General features: G+C 51.1%; 2 protein-coding genes across 7 annotated transcripts; one reads left to right on the top strand and one right to left on the bottom strand.

The window, feature by feature from the left end:
- Window positions 1-296: 296 nt before the first annotated feature.
- On the bottom strand, window positions 297-4898 carry DPAGT1 (dolichyl-phosphate N-acetylglucosaminephosphotransferase 1). Of its 2 annotated transcripts, XM_065855637.2 has the most exons (9): window positions 4610-4898; window positions 4406-4526; window positions 4116-4329; window positions 3787-3933; window positions 3564-3648; window positions 2935-3123; window positions 2248-2335; window positions 1784-1939; window positions 297-868 (listed from the first exon to the last, which is right to left on the bottom strand). In XM_065855637.2, the coding sequence occupies exons 1-9, from the start codon at window positions 4762-4764 to the stop codon at window positions 803-805; spliced, it is 1221 nt and encodes a 406-aa protein (XP_065711709.1). In that variant the 5' UTR covers window positions 4765-4898; the 3' UTR covers window positions 297-802. The 2 variants fall into 2 exon arrangements, with proteins under 2 accessions (XP_065711709.1, XP_071654769.1); XM_071798668.1 differs by lacking the exon at window positions 1784-1939.
- Window positions 1888-20727, top strand: C2CD2L (C2CD2 like). 5 transcript variants are annotated; one of them, XM_071798665.1, is made up of 16 exons: window positions 1888-1973; window positions 2917-3151; window positions 7392-7487; window positions 7963-8082; window positions 9944-10054; window positions 10931-11044; window positions 11635-11752; window positions 11908-12031; window positions 12384-12448; window positions 13053-13180; window positions 13470-13641; window positions 14409-14501; window positions 14637-14770; window positions 15256-15538; window positions 16063-16272; window positions 17381-20727. In XM_071798665.1, the coding sequence occupies exons 3-16, from the start codon at window positions 7485-7487 to the stop codon at window positions 17491-17493; spliced, it is 1788 nt and encodes a 595-aa protein (XP_071654766.1). In that variant the 5' UTR covers window positions 1888-1973; window positions 2917-3151; window positions 7392-7484; the 3' UTR covers window positions 17494-20727. The 5 variants fall into 5 exon arrangements, with proteins under 5 accessions (XP_071654766.1, XP_071654764.1, XP_071654765.1 ...); XM_071798663.1 differs by lacking the exon at window positions 2917-3151 and having other exon boundaries at window positions 1905-1973; XM_071798664.1 differs by lacking the exons at window positions 1888-1973; window positions 2917-3151 and adding an exon at window positions 4992-5122.
- The last annotated feature ends 6065 nt before the right edge of the window (window positions 20728-26792 follow it).

Raw genomic sequence — 26792 nt, forward strand, 5'->3', positions numbered from 1 at the left:
GCTGAGCGCGTTGGTGGGGGGTGAGCGTCCCGGGGGGCGGGCGGTTTGTGGCGGCTGCGGAGGGGCCGCGTTCTGCCGCAGTGACCCGTGACAGTGACTGCGCTCAGAGCACCTCCCGCGCGAGCGCTGGCGTGCCCGGCAGAGCAGCTGTGTCACCCTCAGTTGTGTACGGAGGGAGGGGCTCTGCTCCAGGCATGATCAGCCCCTGGCAGGGCAGAAGGCCACAGGGATGTATCGTGCAACCTGGTGTCACCGTGTGTCAGTATTCTTGAAGCAAAGCATGGAAGGGGAAAGGCTACCGTGAGTTATTTTATTCTCAGAGTGCTCTGAGCTTTGGTTTATAACACATTACTCTATGTCCATGGACCAAAAACAAGACTGGAGAAGCCAGGAGAGGATTCTGGTTCACTTGTTCTGCTGTAGAGTCTCACAGAAATTGCAGTCCCTGTTTTCTCTCTTGGGAACAGTAACGTGCTTGTCAGATGTACAGATCTCATCTTTCCCACTTGCCCTAAGCGCTGTAAATAAACATCTGTTTCCTTCCTCTCTGAAGAGTATTCCCAGTACCCATCATGTCCAAGTAGCAGCGAATCTTTTCTGTCAGAAGAATTGAACAAAAGCCTTCTGTGTGCAAAAGGAGAAGATAATTACAGTTCAAGCCCATGCAGAATAGGTGCTTGCATTTTGACAGGTGTCCTGAAGTTCTCGGAGGGCCAGAGTAAGATCCGTTGAATCATTTGGTCAGCAACTGGAAAAACTGAGTGAGAGGTACAGCTCTTTCCTCTGCTCCCTGACAGTCCAGTCAGACATCATAAAACAAGCGCACTAGTTGGTACCGGATTGAAAATGCAATTGTGCTGCCCAGGACCTAGGTAAAAAATCAGATAGACAACAGAAACATTAGTGTTAAATAGCTCACAGGCTGACAGATTCATCCTTTTTTGGATGGATTTGCTATGCTTTCCAGCGTGCCTCATTTCACTAAGTATCATTTAGGCTCAATTTTTTAGGTGTCGAAAAATGAAAGGCAGAAGTCTAGCCAGAGTCTGCGGGTCTTTCACTGAGAACCGCAGCTATCCACAGAGGATTTCTGTGTGCGCTTTCCTCCTGAATGTGGATTTGGCTGAGTGTCTCTTCTTGGTAATAAGAGTCTTTTATCTTTGATCCAAGGAAGAAAAAATTTTATTGCAGGCAACTATGCAACGCAGGCCTTTCCAAAAGTGGTGTTTCTAGTATATTATGCATGAGAGTTCAGGTGCTGAATAGAGGTAGCGGCAGCATCTGTGAGGCACGTTATCCTTGCACTCTAAGTTGCTTCAGAATGCTCCTGCACCCTGCTCAGATTTCCAGATACAGCTGACGTGCATGTCACACATACTCAAGTCCACCAGCCAGAGATAAGTCTGGGACTGTGTTATTTCATACGACCGAGAAATAGGAACATGGAAAAAGGCTGTATTGAGTCAGAGTGACAAGGCATTTTGCCTTCCTAATGTTTTTCTAGCATCCAGCGATTTGTGCCTAGGGAAACTTCTCAAGTGAACCTAGGGCCTTTGTATGTATTAGCTCTCAGTGGACAGGGAGGAAGAATCTGTTTCCTCCTTGAGCTGCATAAACCTCCAATTCTCCTCAAGTTCCACTGCTCAAGTGCATCATGTGTGAGAAGCATGACAGTCTACTTCCCCCTTTCCCCTAACAAACTTCTCTAACAGCCCTTGAAACCCATTTAGATCTGTTTGTATTGTAGACTGTGTCTTTCCACTGCAGGAACCATTTGTCTGACCTGAAGGAGTAACAACAGGAGAGTGAGACTTCGCTCATGGGTGGGTCCAATCAGCTTTATCACAAAGTTAATGAGTGTCATATTATTGCACTCAGTGTAATCGCCATCTTCATCTGTTCCACTCCTCACATCTACTATGCGCAAGATCTTGACTGCCTGGGGAAAGAAATATTGTACGTTGTTTCACCAGGTATGTTGGGTGCTCACCGGGCCCGTGCTCTTACTAAAAGACAGGCCAGGCCTATGATGGTCCCGGGACACTGCTGTGTGTGGTTATTCTGAAAGACTATTAACGTGATTGCGTGACTGTGAGGGACGGTGAGAGACTAAGCAGAATATTTACTCCTGGATTTGAGCCAGGAAATAACTAGTGAACCCAGAAGTTCTGCCTTCCCTCCTATGTCCTCTCACACTTCATCACCGCCTCAGAACACATCTGCATTTTGAATGTTTTCCAGATTTACCTTCAGGATGTTTGTGCCCAGGGCAGAGAGGCTCTTCGTTTTGAATTTGGAGTAGCTCATCTCCAACTTCCCTGTACTAGCATTGAGCCTAAAAGAAACATGAAAATTTTAGTCAGATAGAGCAAAGAGACAGAGAGATCCCTATGTAAGCAGAATTAGATCCCTAGCTGAATAGTTGAGCAAGAAATCCAGTGAGGGAAAAAGCAGGAATAATCTGCTACACTTCACAAGACCTGCCAATACCTAGTCCCTCAGACTGGACAGTCAGGAAGAGACTCCTCCCCACCGTACTCCCAATATATCCGTAAAGCCGTATAGTTTTCAAAAGAAAACTGAAGAATGTAATGTCTGCAGAGATAATCGCTGCTATGGCTGCAGACTGATTACTACTATGAATGCCTGTATTGATTTATCTCAATCTTGTAGCTGACAATAATTGTATTCTAACTTTGTTAAAAATCACTCTTCTGTATCTGGGAGAGCAGGGTGGTCAGAAAAGTTAACTTTGTTCAGAAACCTTTACTGTATGGTGTGACTGCAGGTGGCAGAGTGAGACAGCTGGCTTCTTACCTTTAAAACTTACTTTGATGGCTTTTAAAAAGAGCATACTCCACCACCTTTCTCAGCTGATGTTGGAAATAAAAGGCACAATCTGCGGTACTATTCTAGGTCACTCGGGTACGCTACCTTGGCAGCCGGTGACGAGGACAAGGAATGATGTGGAAGAGTTGAGGCAAGGAGTAGAGGAAGTTGAGCACTTGCGGGATGAAAAAAAGCAGCATTGTTTTGCTGAAGTGCCCCAAGATCCCCACCACAGCAAAGGTCATGCCGGCGAAGTAGCAGAAGGTGTCCCCAACAAACACGCGAGACGGATACCTGCAATCCACAGGGCAGAAAAGCAAAGGTCTGTCGTGATCGCTGTTGCCGTGAAAGTTACTTTATAGCTACCAAATGTATCCCCGCGTGGCAGGTTAGGGACCAAGAGGGAACTGCCGCAGATCTACACAGTGAAAACAATGATTGCAGGTACTTATTCTAAGAATTGCAGGACTGGGACCCACAGCCTGACTTTCAGAGAACATGACGTGGAAAAAAATAGCTAGTGAGACATCTGAGGAAGTGTATTCTGTGCATTTTGGTGAGCCAGTGTGACCGAATTGTTCTAATGAAAGAAAAAGCTTCCAGTGCATTGATGCTTTGTGCTCTTGGTTCTGGCAAGAAGCCTGTTTATGCTCACATGCACTCCAGTAAGTGGTTTTGTTTGCTTGAAAAGGGAGGAAGTAAAGGGAAAGGATGCTCTCTGTTCATCCTCTTACCAGTTGTGGTAAAGCAGCCCCAGCGTGGTAAAAAAAAAAGGAATCATGAAGTAGAGAGAAAAAATGTGATCATCTCGACAATCCCCTACAGAAAAAAAGAAAAAAGAAAAGCATTTGTGGTAAGACAGGACCAACTGATTATTAGTACTGTCAGATATTGAAATCTAGGATCCTCTTTCCCTTTGCTTTTTGTACCTGCTAACATACACATTATCTTCCTTACCATTTAACTCTACAACGTTGAATACGATAATGGAAGCAGCTATCACCAGCGACTGCCCTGCTTCAATTCCATTAATTCCAGCGAGAATATTGATGGCGTTAGTGCAGAACACTGCTAGCATGCCCATGTACACGTAGTAGAGGATACCTGCAGATCAGAGCAAGCCAAGTGCTTTAGTATTCATGTTTAGTGGGTGGAGTTGTGCCCCATCACTGGTTACTTAAGCAAATCCTTCAGGTGTTTCCTCTGCAGCACAGAGTACTGTTGGGTGACCCCTTCCACTGGCTGCCCACTGCTTCAATGGTGGCTTCTGGTGACTCCAAACTTACCCAGGTCCAAGTGCACGCCCAGCAGCACCCGGAAGGGCTTGGGCACCACGATGGTCGTGTTCCCAAAGTTGGTGAAGTAAACCATGAGCAGTGGGAGAGAAGCCATCGTGGGAAGAAGGAGCTTGTGGCGCCAGCGCAGGTTCAGAACATCGTCCGCAAAGCCCAAGAAAATCATGCAGCAGATGGCGAGGAGCGAACCGATGAACTCGACGAACTGCAGGCCAGAGAACAGGACCCCGTTAGCAGTGGCCACCTCTGCCCGTGCCCGCCGCGCCCCCCCGGAGCCGCACCTCGTCGTGAGGGAAGGCCGCACACTGCTCCTCCACAAAGCACCGCAGGAAGGGCACGGGGATGAAGCAGAAGAGGATGATCAGGAACACGGCACCGCTGATCACGCCCTGTGCCTCGGGGCTGAAAGGAAGGCAGGGCAGGGACTCAGCGCCACCACCCCCGCTCCCGGGGCAGCTGCCGGTCTGGAGGGCAGCGCTACTCACACAGGCTGCCGGGAGGCCTTGTTGAGGTCCGCACCGAAGAGCCGCGCGGCGAGGAAGTGGTCCTTGAAGGCCGGGATCAGCGTCAGCGTGGCCACGAAGCCCAGCAGCGACCCGCCCAAGTTGATGAGCAGGGGCACGGCGGGCCAGGCCGCCATGGCCGCGGCGGGCGCTTCCCCGGCCAAGGGCACGGAGCGGGGCCGGGCTTGCCAACGCCTCCTGCCGGGGGTTTCCAGCCGGATGCTACAGGGCAAGTACCGGATACGCCGGCCCCCTTCGGGCTATGAGCGCTGGGAGCGCCATCTTTTGTTCTGGCAACAGCCGCCTGCCAGCGCGGGACGCTGCTCGGACGCCGGTGGGGACCGGGCTCGCGTCAGTTGTACGGAGAGCGGTGCGCAAGCACCTGTGCCCGGCGCTGGAGGCCGCTTTCCCTGCGCCTCGTAAAGCGAAGCTCCCTGCGGATGCACCGGTGCTCGTCTGGAACGGACTCCGCCCGCACCGCCGCGGTCAGCCCCGGTACGTCACTTCCTCCCCCCGCGGTGCGGAGGTGCGCGGGGCAGCGTCTCTTCAGGCCGGCGGAGCCGCGTTTCACCAGCGCCCGGGAACCGGCGCTTGCGGGCGGCTGCCGGCGAGCCCTGGGCAGCGGCTGGGCCGGCGCCGAAGCCCGCCATGCCCGCCGGGCCGCCGTGAGTCGCTGCGCGCGGCGCCATGGGGCCGGACACGGGCTGGGCCGCGCTGGTGCTGCTGTTCGCCGCCTCGCTGCTCACCGTGGCGGCCTGGCTCGTTCAGTACTGCCGGTGCGCGGCCCTGCGGGCGCCGCGGCGGCGCGGGGCGGCGGCGGAGGAGGCCGGGGCGCGGGCGCTGCTCGCCGCGCTTCTCGCCCTGCGGTCGCTGCGGGAGCAGTGGCAGCGGGCCTGGGTGCGAGCCCTCAACAGCCAGGCGCGCCGGCACGGGGTACGGCGGGGCGCGGGCCGGGGCGGGGGGGGCTGCCGGCCTCTGGTTCGGGCTCCCGGGGAGGTTTTCGCGGCGGAGCTCGGCCGGAGGGTGCCGGCAGGCGCACAGGGACCCGGTGGCTCTTTGCGAGCCGCTTTGCGCTGTGAGGGCGTGCAGAGGCGGGCGTCGGGCTTTGGTGGACGCGGTTCTGAGCTCGAGGCAGGGGCGATGGAGCCGGCTAATGTTGCCGCTTGTACATTTCCACAGCAACCTCTTTCCCCTTTAATCCCCTGGCATGACAGTTGCATTGATCTGCAGTTTTGGAGTTCACGAAGGAGGATGCGTACTGCCGATTCCAGATGGAAATAATCACACAGCAGCTCGAGCTGCCTTCAAGGCGGGGGTTTTTGTCCGTGAAAGCTGCGGTCTAGAGTGTCATAAACTTCTTTTCTGTCATATGAACAGGAAGAGGGAGCTATTTAAGTTGCACAGGGAAATCAAGAGTTGGAAAAGGTCAGCATGACGCTAATGTGTTTCAAGAAAAGTCTTGAAGATGCGATCTGGTGTTTGAGTTTTCCAACAAGTTTGAAAATGTCTCTCCCCTTCTGACAAAGGTGGTTAAATTCTGGACTAGAGACAGGAGAGAAAAGTGGATCTCAGTGCAGCACAGCCATGGGAAAAAATCAGGCAATTGGTGACAGTGGGAAGGAATCAGCAATTATTACTCTGGCTGCCCCCAACTGTTGTTAGTTGTCTCAACGCAGCAGGCTTTGTAATCTCTAACCCCATAGGTAAGGTCATGACTCTGTCTTCTTTGGGAATGTTTGTGCAGCAGTTTTCCCAGCAGACCTTCTGTAGCTCTTAATTTCTCTGTCTTTGCATTTGCCTCGCTGCCATCCCCTGACAACTTGCTGGGATGAGATGAAATTGGATCTTTGAGGAAGGCAACTTAGGAAGAAATGCTTGTTTTTGTTATATGTCACTTTGCAGTACCCATCTGTTTTCGGGGAAGTGATTTTCAGTGATGAGGCATGTAAGTCACATCCCCGCGATGCGGTCCTCTGAGGACTTAACTTCACCAGCAAGTACGGGCCAGTTTGGTTTTGTCCTTTTGTTTTCCTACTTAAAGTACATAGTGTTGTCTGGCATATCGAGAGCTGAAGGGTTAATTGAGGCTTGTTAAGCAGGTATCCTTGCAAGTAGCTGCACAAGATGGAACAAATCTTAATTGCACAGGTCAAGCATGGTGTTCTTGGAGTTCTGTCATCCTTAATTGTAGCAGAGCGGAACCCTTTTTGAGAGTAAGTATTACTTGATTTAATCAAGTAATCTCCTTCAAAGTGCAGAGCAAGGACTGCGATTATTTTAAGATGACAGTTGCCTCCTGGTATTAGGAAGTGCAGATATTTGTGTGTAGTGAGCCACCTTTGCAATCCTTTCCTGGGCTGACCCGTGTGGGTGAACACGTGGCTCTGAGGAGGAGGCTTGGGAGAAGAAGCAGGCATGACTAGTATGGAGCAGCAGGGAGTGATCTGATATTTTTTGTTTTTTTTTTTTTTTTTTTTTGTCTGTGTTGATTTTTTTTTTGTTTGTTTGCTTTTTTTTTTTTTCTTTTTACTTGGGGCAGGATTAGCATAGAGCGGAGAGAGAGAAAGAGAAGATACAGGAAAGCTTTTGCAATGAAGAGGGGTTAATGTACTTATAGTTGACTGCTATCCAGAACAATTTCCCATTCTCTTTTGGGCTTCCCCGCCTGAAATTAACGTAGTGTTTGTGACTCTAAGCCTTGACCAGAGACCTTATTTCTTTTCTGCCTTGACCACTGTGACCTAATGGAATTCTGTCTTTGTAGAGTTCAGTACAGATCACATTTGAAGAGGGTCCTCAGTTACCACCAGCTGCAACTATAAGTGACGTGACGTGTAAGGGACAGTCGGACCACAGCATGGTGAGGCTCTGCTCTTCTGAACTGTACAGCACAGGGTGTCTCTGTCAGCTGGTGATGTGTTCCATGGAGATCGCTGAGCCCTGTGTGATGGGGATGGTGGGACTGGGGAACTGAGCAATATCTGTGGGTTCGGGTACCTGTCGACAGACTCATGATATTGTGGCCCTGGGGCTGCACATCAGTGAGCTCTGGGACAGTGCTGGGGGGATATGTCTTGGTGGAGCTGGAGCATATGGATGCTGAGCCCAAACATCAGGTCCTACAGTGGGGAGGATAATAGAGCGTCTGTAACCACTACGTCTTTACTGGTAGTCTGAACTGGCAGGTTTGCAGTGCAGAACTGCATCTGGGAGCGAGCCTGATGTTTCTTTCCTGTCGTGGTGGGTCAACCTTGGCTATTGCTTTTCGAAGTTTTACCATCGCACAGCTGCCTCTTGCCAAGGATATAAACTTACCTCCTTCCTTTTCTCTCTAGGTGCTATACTGCTGTCTGTCAGCTGAAGCTGTGAAATTCCCTGTCTCTGTTACTCAGCAGTCCCCAGTTGCTGTTTCTGTGGACACCTATCATGTCACTTTGGCTGTGCTGCAGGCTCAGGTAATGGTTGGCTAACTTGTTCTTTCACCTGGTCCCACATTGATCAAGGAAAGAGGACTCAATTTAGTGCAAATAAGGCCACATTGTGCAGGAAGAAGCAGCATGCTGTCACTGATACTTGGTGGAGTGGCAAAGATTCACAATCTGTGTTCTGAGTCTTGTTCTGCAGGTCTTGGCTATGTAACATATCCATAACAAAATCTAGAGATATGTGAGGCTTGGCAGCATTCTATACTGTGTTTTTAAGCGAGTGTTTAAGAAGTGAAAGGTCCCCAGAGTTCAGTTCCCCTTGTATTGTGAGGGATAGGGCAAGATGCATCCTATGTGCATGTGCAGTTCTGGTGTTGTCCTGGTTGTCATTGTGAAAAAGAAATACACACTGAGGGGTGGTTTGCTTGTCAGCGCTCCACTTAGTCCATTTGTAAGAGTGCAATACAGATTATTTTTTTCTAGGGGTTGAATATGGCAGATGCTTCTTCCAGTCTAGAAAGTCTGTGGAGTTGCAGTGGGTGGTAACTCCATAGTCACTTTCTGGCTGGATTGACTTCTCTGGAATGTGATTTTGTTCCCATCATGAAGAAGGGCTTGACGCTGGAGGCGGTATCTTGCCTGAAGACTGCACGCTTCTTTGTGCTATAGGGAGACACAGTAAAATCAGAAGTAACTGTGGTGGCAGAAGCCAATCCCATACTATTGCACGTGTTACAGTGGGAAGATGGATTTAAAACGCCTTTGCTTTCAGAAGTTTTATTAAAATTTTCAACCTACATTTATCACATCATCCCGATTTGGTTTTGTGCCTCTGTTCTGCGGTCGTTTAAATAGCTGCTCTCTTTCTCCTCGGTGTTTCGCGTGCCTGCTGCCGATCTGATTGTGGGCAACAACTGTGATCGGTTTTTCTGTTTGTCTAGTCTTGGGGAGCCAAGTAGCCTTTGTCACATCTCATCAAATTCCTCCTCTACTTGTTAGCATTTTCCAGGTCTCCTTGTCTGGGACTGTTGAAATTTTGGGTTAGTCATTCTTGTAGAGAATTGCACGTGGTATTCCAATTGAGGTCTTGCTGCTGCGTTGTGAAATGCTGGTAAGGTTACCGTATGCCTGTTGCTTGGATTACTTCGAGGACTGTATTCCCAAATGTGTCTTGCCTCTTTTATGCACCTCTTTTTGTTAGTTACCTGGCTACCCTGTCCCAGATGTGTCACTTCTGACTGAGGACCTTCTGTGCTCATGATAAATGAATGTCAGTCTGTCAGTTACTATAGAACTAAGTTAAATTTTGTTCCCCAGTTTTTACTAGAAATATTGGGTCAGGAGTTCTTCCTGTGTGGTTCTGTTTCTGTCTGTTGCATTAATGATGCTTTTCAGGTGTATTGGTGTGCAGCTTTTCAGCAGAACTACAGGATGGTGGAGAGTCTGGTTTGTTGTTGCAGACTATTGTGACATGGTTGAGTTTTCAATCTGAGGATGATCTAGAGATGCATTGCTAACTTACAAATGGCCTTGCTTAGGTTTGGCAATGGTTAATTGATGTAGCTCAGTAAACAGTCTGTGTTAGTGCCCAGTTCACTCTTTCGGATTGTCCCTCAGGCCTTTTCTTCAGCCAAAGAAGTAACCTATCATTATTCCCTGTGTGATGGTATCTGGGCATCCAAAGGTCACCAGGAAGCCAGATCTCTCTACGGATCAATGAGGCTTCTGCAGCTGCTTGTTCCCGTAGGCCTGGCACTGCTTGTGTTCTTACATGCTCTCTCTTGTTGCTGCGCTGGTGTGAGGGCCCTTCAGTTGCTGGGTTTGAAGTGGGGTAAAAAGCACCTAATGAAACAGAAACTGTTCTTGACTATGAGTATTTGTTCTGGGCCAGGTGGAGATCCACTTGGAGGAGATACAGAACGAAGGTCTCCTGGTGTCATGGATGTTCAAGGACAGACCAGACCTGAACCTTTCTGTTTTTCCAAGACTTCAGCTTCGTGAGGTGAGCTATCAACAGCAGGTGCCTGGACTCGAGCTGAGGAAGGGTGGGAGTGGCAGAAACGGCGCCAAGCCAGGAGGAAGGCTGCTGCGGAGGGGAAGGGTTGGCAACTCGCTGTCATGGTCCTTTAGGGCAAGGCAGGTGACTCTCTCCCCCTGGAATTCATGCTAGTTCAGCTCTGTCAAAACAGTGCAACGTCAAGAGAGCCGAAGCAGTACCGGTGTCTGTTGTCTGAGTTTGGTGTAGCAGCTGAATGGGAGTCTGTGTAGCAAAAAAGGCTTTCTGTCTATGTAGGTCCTTCTGCTGTTGTCAGATGTAGAGTTGTAAAATGAGCTGGGTTGGTTTGGGGTTTTTGGGGGGGTTTGTTTTTTTGGGGATTTTTTTGAGAGGTTATTGTGTGGAACCTGTAGGTATTAGAGGTTTAATGCACGAGACTGAATGCAGGATTGCTTGGCCTTCTGTGATCCAAATGGGTTGGTTGATTTGTTTGTTTTATTGATGCCCTTGCTGCTTTGTCCTGAGTAGATGTTGGAATTTGGCTGTTCTCCGGAAAGTGCGATACTCCCATCTCACGAGGTGATGAGAATGTGGCAAACTGTAAAAGAGGTGTATTGTCAAAATTTGCAATAGGTGGACTAGAGATGTGGAGGCTTAGTTTGTCTCGTTTAGACAACTTATGTTTACCTGTAGCTGTTTCACAGAAGCTTTAAGTGCTGGGGAGAGCGAGGACAGGATGTGGGAAGATACCTGGGCGGTTATTACTGGGAGAAGGACTGTAGCGTCTTGGAGGCTTGAGGGGCAGTTGGAGCTTGTATAAGAAGAAAATGCATCTGCCTCCTTATGACTTTCCTGCATTTCCTCTTGAATTGCGGAGAGAAGAATGAAGGGAGAGTGGATCTGTCCACCATCAGGGATCTGATCGAGGACACCATTGTCAACACGCAGCCAGCCATGATGGTGAATCTGAAGGCCTGCACCGCTGGAGCTGCTGCGGTAAGGCTGCATGCTCCCGTCATTCCTGCGCCTCCAACATCGCGTCCTGAGTGCTTCTGAGGCTCGGGCAGGAATCCAAGGGTTGCGACTTGCTTCTGGGTGACAGCCGCTTCCTGGCCTGCGCTGTCATAGGAGCTGGGGTGCCATGTCACGAGAGAATTAGAAACTCCGTGGTTTTTCTCCTGAACGCTGAGTGCCATTTATGCTGAGGTGGAACCAGACTGCCCGAGATCCGTCTCCGTTTTGGCAGTCACTCTCTCACTCTGAGCACCAAGGCTCCATCCAGGGCAACCCTCACAGGAATGGCCCATGGTTTGCCATCTTCTCTTGTCCGTCTGGCAGCCAGCAATCTTGTCCTTATCTGTCTCTTTTCCTGTCTGCCTTAAATTCCTCATGTGAAATAACACAGGGGCCCACCCGAGATCGGTAGCTTGGGGAACCTGCAACATCTTTTGATGGCTCTGTGGGTATTCCCCGCTGTTGCTTTGAGGAGCTACCTAGTATATGCAAGGATGGACGTAATGCGTCTTGCCATTATCTGCTGGTGACTGAATGATAAAGACATCGGTCTCGGTCTTGTTGTTCCTCAGGTACCCAGCAATAAGTTGACTCGAGAGTCCCCATCAAGAGTAGCAGCAGCCCCACTGGGTTCTAAGCTGTTGCTCCGGAATCTTCGAGTGCTGAACTTGGGCAGCCAGGGGAAGGGAGGTAAGCGTGAAAGCATTGCTGATCTGCAGGGGCAAAGGATGCAGGTGGTGAGATTGGAGCGAGTGGATGTTTTGGGTGGGTTTGAATGGAAAAGAGGGTTGTGCGTCTGCATGGTGCTGACGATTGCATACGCATGCTCTGCCCCTCTGTTGCAGGAGTTGGGGAGATACGCTGCATGGCAGAGCTAGACAGTCCCCCCCAGCAGAAGCAGACGAGACTGGTGACAGCTGGCAGTGCTGATGCTGCAGCAGAGACGGAGTGGAATGAGGAGCTCTTTCTGTAAGCATCTGCTCTCCTTCTGGCTGGCATGGTGGAGGCAGACCGACACTGTCTCAGGGTGTCATTAATGTGACGTGGTAACTGAATGTCAGCCTCCCAGACAGATCACCCTCTCAGCTTCCCCTGGTGGTCTACATGGCCCTGCAGGGGACATGAACCAGAGTCTTCCTCTTCTGTGTAGTTTGCTGCCCCTTTTTGTGTCCCCCAAAGTAGTGCATGTGTACTGGGGCTTTGGAAAAAGTGATGAGGTGTGTGAGATTTGAGGGTGGGAAGATACAGAATGGGGTTGTTTGCTCTGTGACTGTTTTGCAAAGATTGCCTAATACCAGCCTGTTTTTTTCGGTTTCAACAGGGAGTTGGGACCGAGAAGTAAAGAGCTGAAGCTACAGGTGCTGGGGAACAGTGACGGAGGGACAAGTGAGTATGGGGAGCTGTAAGATGGTTTGTAAGACAGGGAGACAAAAATGCCTAAGGGACTTGCTGTGCTTTGAGCCTCTGGTAGTTCTGTGTTGGTACGATGTGTGATGAGCTGCGCAAAGGATATTTCATATCCGATTTTTGTGAGCCTCTGACTGCGTGAAGTAAGTCTAGAATCTGTTCTTCTTAGTGAAATGCTCTTACTTGGGCCTTTTTGGTACCCCGGAGTTTACTGCTGCGACCCGCCTGTCTCCACTCTGAAATGGGGAGAGGGATGCGAGGATTTCCCCCTGTGTATTGGAAGAATGTTGCAGAAGGCTCTTAACTCTGTTTGTTTGTACTCGATCAGGGAGTAACCGCAGCATCTATTTTTGATGTAGGCTGCACAATGGCCACCTCTTTAAGGGAGTCGATTTCTGCATTGGTAAAGAGGAGTGGAGGAGCGCTGCCTGTCCCCTCCCACCTCGAACCTGGGAGCTACCGGGGTTGTGAGGATCTGCTTTGTTGGCCCACAGAGCTGCTTCCCAAAAGCAGGGGTTGCCTAGGAGACATCTGAGGTGCTGAGATGGTGTGGTATGTTTTATTTTCCTGTTCCTTCTCGCAGATGTGCTCCTGGCACATGCCACACTTTTGCTGGATTCTTTGGGCAAACAGCCATCTGGGAGACAGGTCTGCTCGCTGGCCCCAGGAGCCGGGCAGTCACTGTCCGGTGAAGCTACCATTGTATTGGAGGTAAGCTCACGACTCCATAAGTTTGGCACAAATGCACGCTGCAGAAGCATTCGCGATGCAAGCCTCTGGAGACAAGCATGATTAGGCCTGGGCTCGTCACAGGGGACTGAGGCCCTTACGCCGAGGAGGGATGTTGCCTGACCCTCGGTTCCTGAGTCTCCCTCCATTCAAGTGACACTGCACTGTCACGGAAGAGCTGTGCCGAGTACAGAAGCTTTTGTCACCCATGTGCCTGCCTTTCTGTCGGAGAGGGGGAGAGCTGGTCTGAGCTGTGCTTTACTCTTTGCAGCTGCTGTTCCAGGAGTCTCCTGCATCTTTGAGTGCTCAGCAGGCCACATCTGTGCGAACCAGCATCACCCCCACTAAGAAGGTGGAGATGGACAGGACTATCATGCCCGACGGCACCATCGTGACTACTGTCACTACGATTCAGTCCCGGCCTAAGGCAGACTGCAAACTGGGTGAGGCTGCCCCACAACAGGCGTCTTGTACAGGTGGCTGCTATGGTGGCACAGACTTGGCCATGACATTCCTGAGGCCGCTCACGCAGGCAGTAGCAAAACTATGTAGCCATTGAGTGTTGCAGCTGCAGACTCACATCTTGCGTGGCGCTTTTGGCTTCTGGGTCAGAACATGGGCATCACTGCCTTTCCCTTAGTGTCTTCTCATTGACTGGAGACTCATGTGGCCATGGGGGGTAGAGTGGGTGCAGCCCAATGTTTTGGGGGAGGCAAGAGAGGGACGAGCCTCTCTGACACCCTTTGGTGGAGGGATGTCCCAACTCTAACATGTATGCTGCCACATAACATCTACATGATGTTGGGCTGAGCATTTTGCCATTCTTCCTCTCTGTTCTCCACTACTAAAAAAGTTATACCATATGTACTGAATGCAGAGCGGAAAGCATGGTGACCTTGCTTACTGGCAGTTATTGCTGCTTGCAGTCTGAGGTGGTGATGAATGTGGTGCTGGGAGTTCCATGAGGTGGGGCTGGGAAACAGCATGAACTGGGGCTTGCGACTGGGCTACTTCACGTGTCTTTTTCCAATAGGTTTCTTAGAACTTCATTGCTGCAAAACCTCACAGAGCCAGCCTCTGCAGGCTCCCTGTGCACACTTGAGGCTTTTTGGGCGTGCCTGTAGGGAGCCACAATACAGCAGTGAAATTGCCTAAGCTTCATCTCGAGTTACTGGTGTCTTTGTGTTTTTGCCTCTCTTTCACTGTAAAGATTCACCATCAAGGTCGCCTTCCAAGGTGGAAGTGACAGAAAAGAAGACAACAGTGCTTTTGGAGAGTGGCTGCCCCTTGCCCAGCAGCAGCCGTAAGTTCATAATGAATTCCATTCTCTACCTTCGTGCACACATAGTTGCCTGTTGCAAGCATCGCAGTCAGCAGGTGACCTCTTGCCCATGCTGAAGGTTGCTACTTCAAGTGCTGGTATCTTTTCTGTGCTCAGGAGACAGCCATATGCCCAATGGCTTGGATCCGGTGGCCGAGACGGCGATCAGGCAGCTAACCGAGACGAACAACAAGCCTGCCAAGAAGACACCAACAAAACGTAGCACGCTGATCATCTCGGGAGTTTCCAAGGTCTCTGGTAGTTATGGGGCTCCATTTCTGATCTGGGAGGCTGTTTCTAGGGATGCATGTGTGAAACCACCCTGTCCCATAGTGAGCAGTGTGGTAAGGTTCCAGCATGGATGACTTGCTCGACAGGACGCTTCCTTGCAGCTTGTTGCTGCCTCCCAGTGAGCGTCAAAGGTACCTTGCCAGTCTGCAGGGCAGCTGCCGGCAGGAGCTCACACGAGAGCTGCGGAAAGGGAGAATGCTTTTGCAGCCACTTGGGAACCCCATGGACAATCTAAGGAGTTTTCCTTAGGCTTGCCTATGGGAGTGAGGGAGGTGCTGTGGAATGCTTTGCAATCAGCCACGTTCCAGTATGTTCCAGCAAAAGGCTGACGATTGTGCACTGGTGCTGTCTAGCGCTGATGATCGGAACTGGAGCATCTGTAGGTCATTGCAGGCGGAAGAAGGGAGATCCTGTCTTCTTGTCTGACCCTCTAACCCCCCTCCAGGTACCTATTGCTCAAGATGAAATGGCCCTTTCTCTGGGTTATGCTGCATCCCTGGAGGCCACGGCATACAGGGATTCTGCCTCAGAGGGCACAGCTGACCGGGTACACGATTCTACCGAACTGTCACAGCTGCTGGAAGCATCGCCAGCAGGACAAGGGGCCAGTCAGGAGCTGGATGAGACGACACGATCGGACATCTCTGAGAGACCGTCGGTGGAAGATGTTGAGTCTGAAACTGGCTCCACAGGAGCCCTTGAGACCAGGAGCTTGAAAGATCACAAAGGTAGGGATGAACCATTAGACGGTAGCTAATGTTAGCCTGTTGTACTTGAGGGCAAAGTGACATTAGAGTTCCCACCCGAACACGGAGGCTGCATTGTGTGGCCCAGATTCCCGAGAGACCTGGCAGGTGTGGAAGAGAAGGAAGAAAGCAGAAAACAAGCCCCTTCAGTAGGAAATACTGCTGTACCTTTGTATGGCTTGCAGGTTTTGGATGTGCATTTTTGCACGCGTTTGGGGCTGATGGCAGTCAGGGTCTCCATCCTGTCCTGCCTGAGTGTGTCATCTGGAGCCATTGCTGTTATTTTAGCATTTGAGCGTTGTTGCATAAAAGGAGGGTTACGCACTGGGGACACGTGATGGTGTGCTTAGCCGTGGAGATTGTTGGTATTGCAGTCTGTCCTGTTGCTCGGGATGAAAGAAGTCTTTGCCACCCCTCTGAGAATGGCTGGGTGCATTTTTGCCCCTGAGACCTGCTAGGGCAGGATACTATCGTGGTTTCTGTCTCCTTCCTCTCTGTCTCTGCAGTTAGCTTTCTTCAGAGTGGTACCAAACTCATCTTCCGGAGGAGGAGCAAGCAGAAAGAAGCGGGCCTGAGCCAGTCACATGATGACTTGTCCAACGTCACCACCAACTCCACTGCCAGGAAGAAAGCTGGCAGCTTCTCCCACCGCCTCATCAAGCGCTTCTCCTTCAAGTCTAAATCCAAACCCCTAGCTAGCGACAACACAACAGCGGGTGAGAACTGAAGGATGGAGAAGCCTGTCAGAAAGATTGTGCGGAGATCCTTTTCTAGTCTCTTGTCTTCCCACTCCATGGTATCTGTGACCTGCAGTGCGGTTCCTTCCGACTTCGGCTGAGGGAAGACACCCCAGTGCTTTATGCCATTTGGGGACTGGAGGTGGTGAACCTGGGGCTTAGGCTGCTCGTCTGCCTTGGCTTAACCTTCTTCGACTGTCATACCTCACCGTGCTCTCCCAGAAAATTCAGGTGGCATGCTGATCCCCGTGGGGGGTGCCAGGAGCTGTGGAAGCAACTCTGCCTGTGCAGCTGGCTGGCGTTGCCTGGTGCATCCTGGGAAGGGGTGGGGGGCCTCTCAAGTGGCAACCCTCAGAGATAACGGTTAAGAAACTACTGGGTTAGCGATGTTGCTGAGAAGTGTGGGATGTAGCCTCTCTCAGCTCTTCTAGCGAGACAGAATGGCATGGTTGCTGGCCATCTCGTTGCTCTCATTGCTTCTGCTTGGTGCAGAGGCTGTAATGTGACTGGGGTGCGGAGCGATGCGTTCTGGGGCTGTGAGATGTCAGAAGAAGCTGTGGGTCTCCACCCAGCTCTGCCATTGGAACAGTCTCTGGTTCAGACAGTGCTGAGGGATGCCTGCTTTCTGTGCTATGCTGACGAAGGAAGGAGTCGCTAAGAAGAAGGAAGTTTTAACCATTTTAACCACGGGGCAAGTTTTTGCAGAAGCCCTGGCCCTTGCAAGAATGTCTGGTGGGTTCTGTGAGTGCTGCCACCCTGTGACGCAGCCATCCTTCTGCAGCCATGTCCTTGAGCGGGGGAAGGGGCCATGCTGCAGCAGCTGTTGTATGAATGGGGCCCTTTCCCTCGAGGGCAGTTGGGGGCTGCGCCAGCAGGGCGCCAGGCCACCTTCCTGGCCTCTCGTGCCAAGAACTGGCACTGCGCCGGGGATGGATGGCGAGGAAGGTGGTGATGCTAGTGAAAGGTCAGGCTGACAGCCTGAAACTGCGTGGCAGAAAGAAGCAGGAGTTCACGTTTTCACTGATGAAAGGGTTTCCTGTAGTAGAAGGAGCCTTCTTGATTGCATCTGGTATTTCCTTTCTTCTAGCAAACCCGATCTGCCACGTTCAGACAGTGGGCATTTCTGCAGCGAGTATGTACGGAGGGGAAGGCCCGCGGGGGAAAACTGACTCCTTGCGTGGGCAGAGACCGCCCTTCTAGACAAACGACTTTCTGGTCTCCTGATGCACATTGCAGGTATCCCCAGAGGCCCCATTTGGACAGCGTAACAATGCTCTTTGGTGGAATGCTTGCACTCTGTCCATACCCAGTTTGAACGGAAGATCCTGCTCTCCTGTGGGCTACACAGTTAGGAAGAGGGGGCACAGGGGAAGCAAAAACTCACTGAAGAGCAATCGCCTAGCGCTGCCTGGATTTGCCAGCTCTGCTCTCCTGTCACAGTACCTCCTGAGGTGGGGACTGTTGCCTTGCCTTACACAGGATGCAATCAGCTGAAGAAGCAGTTTTTCTCTTGATGATGCACATGAGACATGTCACTTTCTTCAGAAGGATAAATCCTGGCATACTGATGTGGCCATCACGTGCCATTTCCAAAGAGCAGAATGTGTTCGGTATGCCGCAGTGAAGGCTTTACGGGCAGGAGTTTCAGGTGTCTCTCGTGTCTGGATGTCGGGAAGGCTGGAGTCATGTGGGGCTTGGACTGAAAGTGCCAGTGCGCGCCAGCAGAAGAGAGTCTCTGTTTTTCCTGCCGATTCCCCATGAGGTTGGGCGTGTGGGAGAAATTCGACTGGTCCAGCTGGCTGACCAGGAACCTCTTCTCCATCTCTTTGGTCCAGGAGGCTTTCTGTCATCCCTGAGCTCTTTTGTGTCTTTTATCCGTTTATCCTATTTGAAAGAATTCCTTGTGAAACCTTGCATTAGACATGCTGCTTTGAATAGAAAGGAACTTCCGGATGAACCAGCAGCTCTTCAGTTGGAAGTTTATCGCAGAACCTTCTGCGAATCTCATTTAATAGTCCTGTAGTTTTCTCTTTAAACCACAAGAGCAACTTGAACTGTCTTGGTGCAGAGCGGCCGGAGGCAAATGCCCAAGGCTTGCACCCGCGCTTCTGAAGTGTGAATGTGGGGCTCAAGTACACGAGGAGGACAGCAAGCATTGTCATCGTGACGAGTGGCACATGGGATGCATGACGATTTGCGTGTGTCTTCCCTTGATTTTTTTGGCCATGCTTTTTATCACAGGCAGTACTTTGCTAGGGAGGTTTGTATCTGGTCAGAATGCAAGGGAAAAGGGGATATCATTATGTGCTGACAGAGAGCATCCCCAAACATTCATTCCTATACCCACTTGTGTTTCCTAGTGGAGGTGTACTTACGGCCATTTCATTGCTTCCCAAAGTCGTACACTGCAGGACTGATATTGTAACCTTTTATCTTCTTGTTGTCTGTAAGCCCGGAATGTTTTTCAGGGTGTTGGGGCAATCTGCTGGTTGAGGGACAGAGGGCTGAAGGGGAATGGTTCAACTGTGTGCAACTTGGTTTTAGTTCTGACATGCTCCTGATTAACATGTTGATCCTTTTTCTTTATATCTGTACTGCTTGCACGCACAGTTGTTTTCATTCCCCAAGCAGGAGGTGGCTGGTTTGGTTTGTCCTGGCCACATGAGCACGGGTGACTTTCCTGATTTCCCAAACCAAGAATGTTAACTGCCCTGTGGGGAAGGCATGATTATTGGTGTCAGAAACAATTCTTCTATCCTAACCTTCTCAGGAGGAAAGGTCACCTAGTCTTGACCTCCAGAAACTGTAAAGACAGAGTCCCAGGGAGTTTCCCCCTGTAGAACTGCTGCTTGAAAAAAAATCCCTTTTGTGTTTAATCCCTGATTGTGCTTCTGGCTTTAGGACAGAAGAAATGCTATTTGAAATCTGCTTTTTTTCCCTATTCAACTTCTGGATACCCACGTCCTCACCTTGGTGCCATTGCGGGCTGTGTGGCATTTTGTAACACCCCCAACCATGAAGTAACCCCAGTGCGCAGCGCGGGCCGCCATCCAACTGTTTAGACTTGAGTGGTCTGCAGTCGCGTGGTTGCTGTCTCAGGGTTGGCTCAATATTTGCACCTTGTGAAATTGGTCCTCGACTGAGTGCGTGGGGGAAGAGGAGCGGCGGGCTTGACTGCACAGGGGCTTCTGAAGAAGTTCAGTCTGCTCATGATGGTGCTGCATTTCTGGTGCTGCGTTTCACTCCCAGCTGCACACAGGTAGAAATGGTGACTGGTAAATGAAGCCAAAGTATACATTTTGTGTTGGTTGTTTTTGGTGTGAGTGTTTTTTTTGTCTTTTTTTTCCCTCTATTTTGGCTGAACAGAGTTACTAGAACTTACCTATGCTGTGCATTTGTACTTCTCTGAAGAAAATAGACTTCTGTAGCTGTGAGTATGCTTGTAAATATATCTGTATCTGGATACATCCTCTCCCCTTGTTTTGGTAAGAGCTTTTGAGAGTCTTCACGTTGGAAAAGCCCTTGGCATCGACCTGCAAGCGGGTATCCTCTGGAGGTGAGAGAAAACAGGCATGGGAAGAAGTGGAGGGAACCGCAAAACCTGTTTTGGGGGTGTTGTAGGCTTTAGAATGATGGATGTCTGCGAGTACCCTCACGCTGCTTATGTAGCTGAGGGCAAATTTTTAGGCAGATTGGCTGAACTGGGAGAGAAGACTAATCAGGTGGAGAGCTCGTCACAAAACAGTTCAGCAGAGGAGAGTGTAATGAAAACTTCTTTAAGGCAATGTAAGAGGGCCACAGGCACATGCTGTTTCTGGACTACAAAGGCATGCACAGCAAAGTGTATGCTTACAAATGTTTTTGTTCCATTTTCTTGTCTTTAGTGGTGCCGCTTCCTTCCTGTGATGGCTTCTCTCAGTTAGTTGTTTGCTAAATCTACAAAAAGTCATTTCCGGGTAGCTGGAGAGATGCTTGAATGTTGGCTGGCTGGCGTTTGCGTGTTTTGGGGTCTTTTGCGTTGTTCTTCTGCCCCAGGTCATGGTGAGTGTCACGGTAGAGTAAGAATCTCAGTTGAAGGTCTTTGTGTACTGGCCATATCGCAGCTCCTTCTGCAGGCACGACTGCCTCGCACCACCTTTCCTTGCTTGTGCAGGTACCGGACCAAACACCCACGCTAAATTTGAATTAGCACCCCAAATCCTTGTGCGTGCTCTTTTGTACTTTGATGCCTTCTCTCTGGGTGGATTATTTTAATCCCAGATTGTTTAGAGGAAAAAAAGTAGGAACTGTGTAGCTATTTAAGGGTTGAGAGTCAAATGACTTTATTTAGACTGAATGAATGAAGTTCTTGCACCTTTGTAAATGTTGCAGAAGAATTCCAATGCAGTGTAATGGCTGAACCTGTTAACTTATTAAACCACATGGAAATCAAAATCTAACTCCTAGTCTGATTTTTATAGCTGCTGTAGAGCGGTGAGCTGGGCCATGGCTTTCTAGAAGCTCCAGGAGTTCAGGGCGGGACCCACCCAGGAGTTCAGGAGGGACCCACCCAGGAGTTCCCCAAAGGATCCAGAGTTCAGGAGGGACCCACCCAGGAGTTCCCCAAAGGATACAGAGTTCAGGAGGGACCCAGGAGTTCAAGGGGGGACCCAAGAGTTCAGGGGGAGACCCAGGAGTTCAAGGCAGGACCCAAGAGTTCAGGGGGAGACCCAGGAGTGCCCCAAAGGATCCAGATTTCAGAAGAGACCCAGGAGTTCAGGGGGGGACCCACCCAGGAGTTCAGGGGGGACCAAAGAGTTAAGGGGGGAGACCTAGGAGTTCGGGAGGGACCCAGGCATCTGGCTGCCCGTCCTCCGCAGGTTCTGGACTTGTCACTCAACAAGGTCACAACTCTGCAGGGTTTCCCACCCCTCCCCCACCTGGAGGAGCTGGATCTCCATGGAAACCGTGAGAACCAAGGGGGCACTGGGAGGGACTGGGAGACACTGAGGGGTCAGTGGGGGTCAATGGGGATCAGTGCGACCAGATCAAAGGGAACTGGGGTGAACTGTGGTGAACTGGGGGTGCTGGCGTCAGGCTCTGCTTGGTTCCTCCCTTTGACTCTGACCCCAGAGACTGGCGACGCCTCCGTCCTCACCCCATTGGCCGCCTGCCCCCAGCTGCGCCGCATCCGATTGGCCGACACGCCCTTGGCCGCTGCTCCTGATCGCTCCGCCCGCCTGGCCGAGCTCCTCCCGCAGGTGACCATCGCTCTCACCTGATTCGTCAGTGCCTCCGAAGACTCCGCCCAGTCCCGCACAACCCACCTTAAAGCACGGGGGGGGGGGGCATTAAATAAAGCGATGTTACCACAATGTGAGTCCGTTTGTGTAACCCCAGCCTCGTCTGGTTCTGAGCGCGTGTCTGTCAGACGGCTGCTTTGCTCTTACGAGTTCACTCCTGTGCGATTCTGATGGCGAAGGGCCATGCAAGATAGAAGGGTTTGTTCTGCCGGGGGTGATCACCCGCCCCCCTTGTCCCCGTAAAGCAAAGGAGCGAGGTTTGTTGTTTCCTTCCAAACGCGGCTGCCGGAAGCCGCGCGGGCAAAGGGCGCGGGGCTCCCGGCGAGAAGGCGAGCGAGGGTGCGGAGCGGGCCAATCAGAGGGCGCGGGAGGGCTGGAGCGCTGGTGTCCGTGCAGGAATTTGTCACCGTGCGGCGTGTGTTAGACTTTGTCCTTTTCTCTGTCTGCGTGCTGGACTCTGTCTGTGAGCGTGTGGGACTCCGTGCCGTGCGAGTGTTGGACTTTGTCTGTGTCTATGTGTGTGCGTAGGACTCAGTGTCATCGTCCGTGTGCCGGACTTGGCATCCGTGTGGGCGCGTTAGACTCGGTGTCTATCGCTGTTGTGTGCGAGTGTCGGACTTTGTCTGTCTGTGCGTGCCGGTCTTTTTTTCTGTGAGTGTCGGCCTCTGTCCGAGCGTGTGTTTGATGGAGTTCGAGCGGACCGATTGGTGAGGTTGAATGGGATCGCGTGTGCAGTTCTGGCAGGGTTTCTATTGGACAGCATGTCAGTTTATCTAAATTGCCAAACTGAAAATAAAATGCAAACTAGACTGTCTTGTTTTTTTCAGGTGCAGCAGTAGGGCTGTGGATGCTCTAGGGGATTAAAAAAAATATATATTAAATAAATAATTCCAGTCCTCCCCTAGAGGATCCAGAGCCCTACTGCTGCACCAGACTTGTAGGTATTTTGTGTGGAAAAAGAAGAAAAAACTAAATTATACGTTCCGATCCATTACATGACATTACCGTACCCCTAGGAAATACTCAAACAATAAACAGCCAAACACACATGAAACAAATGAGACCCTGATTATGCAAATTAAACCCCGATTATGAAAACTACCTAATTAAATATGCAAATGAGGTAAACACACCCCCGCCCCGGCCACCTCACACCCCCGCCCCGGCCACCTCACACCGGGTTGGGGTTTAGGGTTAGGTTTTTAGATATCATCCCAAAGTTCAAGTTAAAGTTTTGAGTCACTAATGCTCATAACAGTCTTTTCAAGTTTTAATTGCTTCACCGTAGTAATTACCAGTTTACAGGTGGTTACATGGCCGAGAATATATTTTTCACTGCGACTAATCGCCTTCCACAACACAGTTCCCACTTTTTCCCAGGTCTCTATTTGAAAAACTCCTAACAGAGCAGCAGGAAACCCATTGCCTCTGCACCAAATTAACAGTCTTTTGAGGTTACTCTCCTCATACTTCACCCCTCTCTTAGAGAGAATATGTGGGAGAACCCCCCAGTATTTCTTCTTCTTCTTCTTTAAAAATATTCTGCCCCACCTCCTCTCGCCCCCAGCCGCTCACCTCTTTGGGCGTCCGTTGCGACGATATCGGATCCTTTATCCCTCTGTCGCTCCGTAGCCATCAATCGGGAGTCACGCAGCCCGCAGCCCGCGTCCCGGTCCCGGTCCAGCCGAGCCGTTCCAGCTGGGGCTCGCTCCCCGCAGCGGTCGCGCGCCTTCCGTAAATTCTCCTTAGGGATCACGTCGGGGTCACCGCTCGCGAGGGCGCAAACTCACGGACTCCACGCAACTCCATACGAATTCAAGCGAAGCCGTTTATTGCAGAGACAAGCCTCCTTATATACGCAGTTATTTCCCGATAAGCGTCCACGTTCCAAACACGCGTCGGCTGATCGGATATCGTCCACGTTCGGGTCTTGCTGTTATAGAATTACCTCACTCTCATAACAGGTGTTGTTTTTCAGCCTTCGCGCCGGCCTCGGAGTCGCTTTGTCTAGGTCAGAAATAAATCTCTACCTAACAGAAACCCATCCGCACAACAACCTTAAGAACATCCCTTAAATCTCCCACAGGTGCTGTCATTTCTAGTTAGGGTCCAGGTGATTTTATAAGGGTGGTGGGCGGGGCCTGGGACGATCGACCCCTCCCCTCGGCAGCTTTTGAGCCGTTTAATCTACGTGGGCAGACGTCTTTGGAGAAGCGGAGGTGTCTGTTCGAGGTAAGAGCTTCAGGAGCAGCCAAGGTTCAGTAGCAGCTGTAGTAGAAAGGTTGCTTGTCATTATGTTTCATTCATTGATTCGGTTCCAGCTGCTTTGCATTTTCCCGAAATTCCTGACTACAATGGAGATGGAGTGCTGGCGATTGTATTTCACTTTCTGTCTGCTCCCTAGAAAAACTGAGTTGACATCTATACTCGGTCTCATTGTAGCTGCAATAGCAGCAATAAAGTGCAGGTGCTGTCATTTTCAGGGAGATTCCAGGTAATTTGGTAAGGGTGGTGAGGGGGTCTGGGGTGAATGACCCCGCCCCTTTCGCAGGGGTTTGTGGGAAGGGGTGGGCGGAGCCCTGGGTATTTGAGCCCCGTTCCCTGGGCAGGGAGCTCATTCTGCTCCAGAGCCTCTTTGGTGGTGGTTCTCTGCTGCTCCTTCAGCAGTCGGCAGCTTTTGAGATGTTTAATCCAAGTGGGCAGACGTCTTTGGACAAGTGGAGGTGTCTGTTTGACGTAAGAGCTTCAGGAGCAGCAAAGGTTCAGTAGCAGTTGTAGTAGAAGAGTTGTTTGTCATTATGTTTCATTTGTTGATTCAATTCCAGGTGCTTTGCATTTTCCTGAGATTCCTGACTACAATGAAGATGCTGGAGTGCTGGTGGTTGTATTTCACTTTCTATCTGCTCCCTAGAAAAACTAAGTTGAAATCCATACTCAATCTTATTGTAGCTGCAATAGCAGCAATAAAGTGCAGGTGCTGTCATTTTCAGTGAGATTCCAGGTAATTTGGTAAGGGTGGTGAGGGGGTCTGGGGTGAATGACCTCGCCCCTTTCCCAGGGGTTTGTGGGAAGGGGTGGGCGGAGCCCTGGGTATTTGAGCCCCGTTCCCTGGGCAGGAGCTCATTCTGCTCCAGGGCAGCTTGGGTGGTGGTTCTCTGCTGCTCCTTCAGCAGCCGGCAGCTTTTGAGATGTTTAATCTAAGTGGGCAGATGTCTTTGGACAAGCAGAGGTGCCTGTTTGACGTAAGAGCTTCAGGGACAGTGAAGGTTTAACAATAGCTGTAGTAGAAGAGTTGTTTGTCATTATGTTTCATTTGTTGATTCATTTCCAGGTGCTTTGCATTTTCCCAAAACTCCTGACCACAATGGAGATGGAGTGTTGTTTTTTGGTTTGTATTGCTGTAGTAATAGTTGTTAATATAATCTCTTTTCCTGGAGAAGCATCTAGTCTCCAGAACCTTTGCAGCGTGAGGTGATCTCCGGTGGATCATTCAAATGTACCTCCCAGAACTCAGCCAAGGTGAGCAACGAACCGTAGGCTACTACGGATAAATATTATTTGGGCACTCTATAGCGTGCGTGTCCTCGCTTTCCTTACTGTAGGCGACGATGGAGAAAGCGACAACTGCGAGAAGTGGCGACAACGCACGTGGCGTTTTCCTCTGTGGAAGGTGGATTCGGTCCCTTGGCTCTCTGAAAGATAAGTGGAGGCACGGGGGCTGGGAAGGGGCCGGGAATCGCAGGGATGGGGGTAAAGGTCTGATAACGGAGAGGGCTGTCCAGGAAAAGTCCCCTTTGGGTGGGTAAAGGGCCCAGGGAACTTTACAGTGCGATGCCAGCAAGTGCCGGGCAGGGCAGCTCCAGCCTGCGTCTGCGTTGTCGTGTAGCTCGGGAAGCCTGCCTTGCGCCTGTGAGATGATCCCGGGGTCTCGCTGCGCTCCGGGGGCCCAACGGGCCTCTCAGGTGCCATCCCGGGATCCGGAATGCTGATGGTAATTGGCGTAGTGCTAATCAGGTGCTGGATTATTGTATCATCAGCCAAAAGTGTGGACGGTGCTTGCATTTTGGACGTTTCTGGTCAGTTGTGACTTATGGTGTCATTCTAGGCTGCTTCAGCAGCTCTGCTCTCTACTCCTCCAGTCTAAGGGACTGGCACTTCAAGATGCTGGGAAGAAGTTCTTAGGTCGTGCCGCCGTCTCCTCTGCGTGTGTGTGTGCGCCAGCGCCGCCGTCTCCTCTGCGTGTGTGTGTGCGCCAGCGCCGCCGTCTCCTCTGCGTGTGTGTCTGCGCCAGCGCCGCCGTCTCGTAAGGGGCTGTGACGTTCGGCTCCCTTTTCTTTTTCGTGGGGTTGCAGAAGAGACTCCTTGCCTCATCACTGCCTCCCTGCAGGGCATTTGGATTGATGCCGTCTCTGGTTTCGGGTCACTGTCGTTGCGGAGCGTTTTCGGTGCCATTGCGGTCGTGTCGTCCATAGCGTTCCATGGCGCGTTTGTCTGCGCACGTGCACGTTCGGCTCGGAGCTGCTCTGCCCGGCGGTGTGGAGTCAGGGGCGGGTGGAGTGAGCTCTAGGAGTCCAGGGTTAATCTGTTGACAGATCCAATTGTGTAGGCAAAGGTTGTGCGGTCATCTGGGATGCGGTAGCTGTGGGCAGGGGAGCTGGCAGTCCCTTCCCCAGTGTTTTAGGGACTCAATTAGAGTGTCGGGTGGGATTCCTGAATAGAAAGCAAACCTGTGGAATGGTCAAGCGGTTGGTGAGCGTCCGGGTGACTTGTTGAATACCTTGTTTTCAGAGGTAGAGGGATGACTTGGTACGAAAGAGCAACAGAAGAGGCCAGGAGCGTGCCGTAAGCAGGTGGGTCGGTGTGCGATGCCAGCGGGAAGATGTGCCGTGTGGCTCTATGTAAGTTTGGTCATTTGTCTCTTTCATAGAAGCGAAGAGGAAAGCTGGGTATTAGCACCGCAACTCCTCGGGCAGGGTGTACAATGAGCGTCGGGCCGAAGCAGCAGCTCGTTTCAGGTCCCGTGTTGCCAGTGCAGGTGTGAGCGTCATTGGGTTGTGTTTTACAGGCGGCAGCTGAACCTCTGTGGTCAACAGCGTTGCAGTCAAAAGCAAGGGTGGGCAGGCAGGTGAGAGAGCGGCCAAGGTAAAGGAGTGGGAGACGGGCCCGTCTACGGGCGGGCTGTTTTCAGGCAGCGTCCGAGCGGGTGCCTTTGTTTTC

Source organism: Patagioenas fasciata, chromosome 24, assembly GCF_037038585.1.
Source record: "Patagioenas fasciata isolate bPatFas1 chromosome 24, bPatFas1.hap1, whole genome shotgun sequence".
Classification (NCBI taxonomy): Eukaryota; Metazoa; Chordata; class Aves; order Columbiformes; family Columbidae; genus Patagioenas; species Patagioenas fasciata.

Coding starts and splice junctions, on each gene's coding strand:
- DPAGT1 (XM_065855637.2), bottom strand. CDS start 4,764: ATGGCGGCCTGGCCCGCCGTGCCCCTGCTCATCAACTTGGGCGGGTCG. Junction 4,330..4,405: donor CGGCCTTCCCTCACGACGAG/GTGCGGCTCCGG, acceptor TCTGGCCTGCAG/TTCGTCGAGTTCATCGGTTC. Junction 3,649..3,786: donor CAACGTTGTAGAGTTAAATG/GTAAGGAAGATA, acceptor TTTTTTCTGTAG/GGGATTGTCGAGATGATCAC.
- C2CD2L (XM_065855634.2), top strand. CDS start 5,315: ATGGGGCCGGACACGGGCTGGGCCGCGCTGGTGCTGCTGTTCGCCGCC. Junction 10,055..10,930: donor CAAGACTTCAGCTTCGTGAG/GTGAGCTATCAA, acceptor TGCGGAGAGAAG/AATGAAGGGAGAGTGGATCT. Junction 15,539..16,062: donor GAGCTTGAAAGATCACAAAG/GTAGGGATGAAC, acceptor CTGTCTCTGCAG/TTAGCTTTCTTCAGAGTGGT.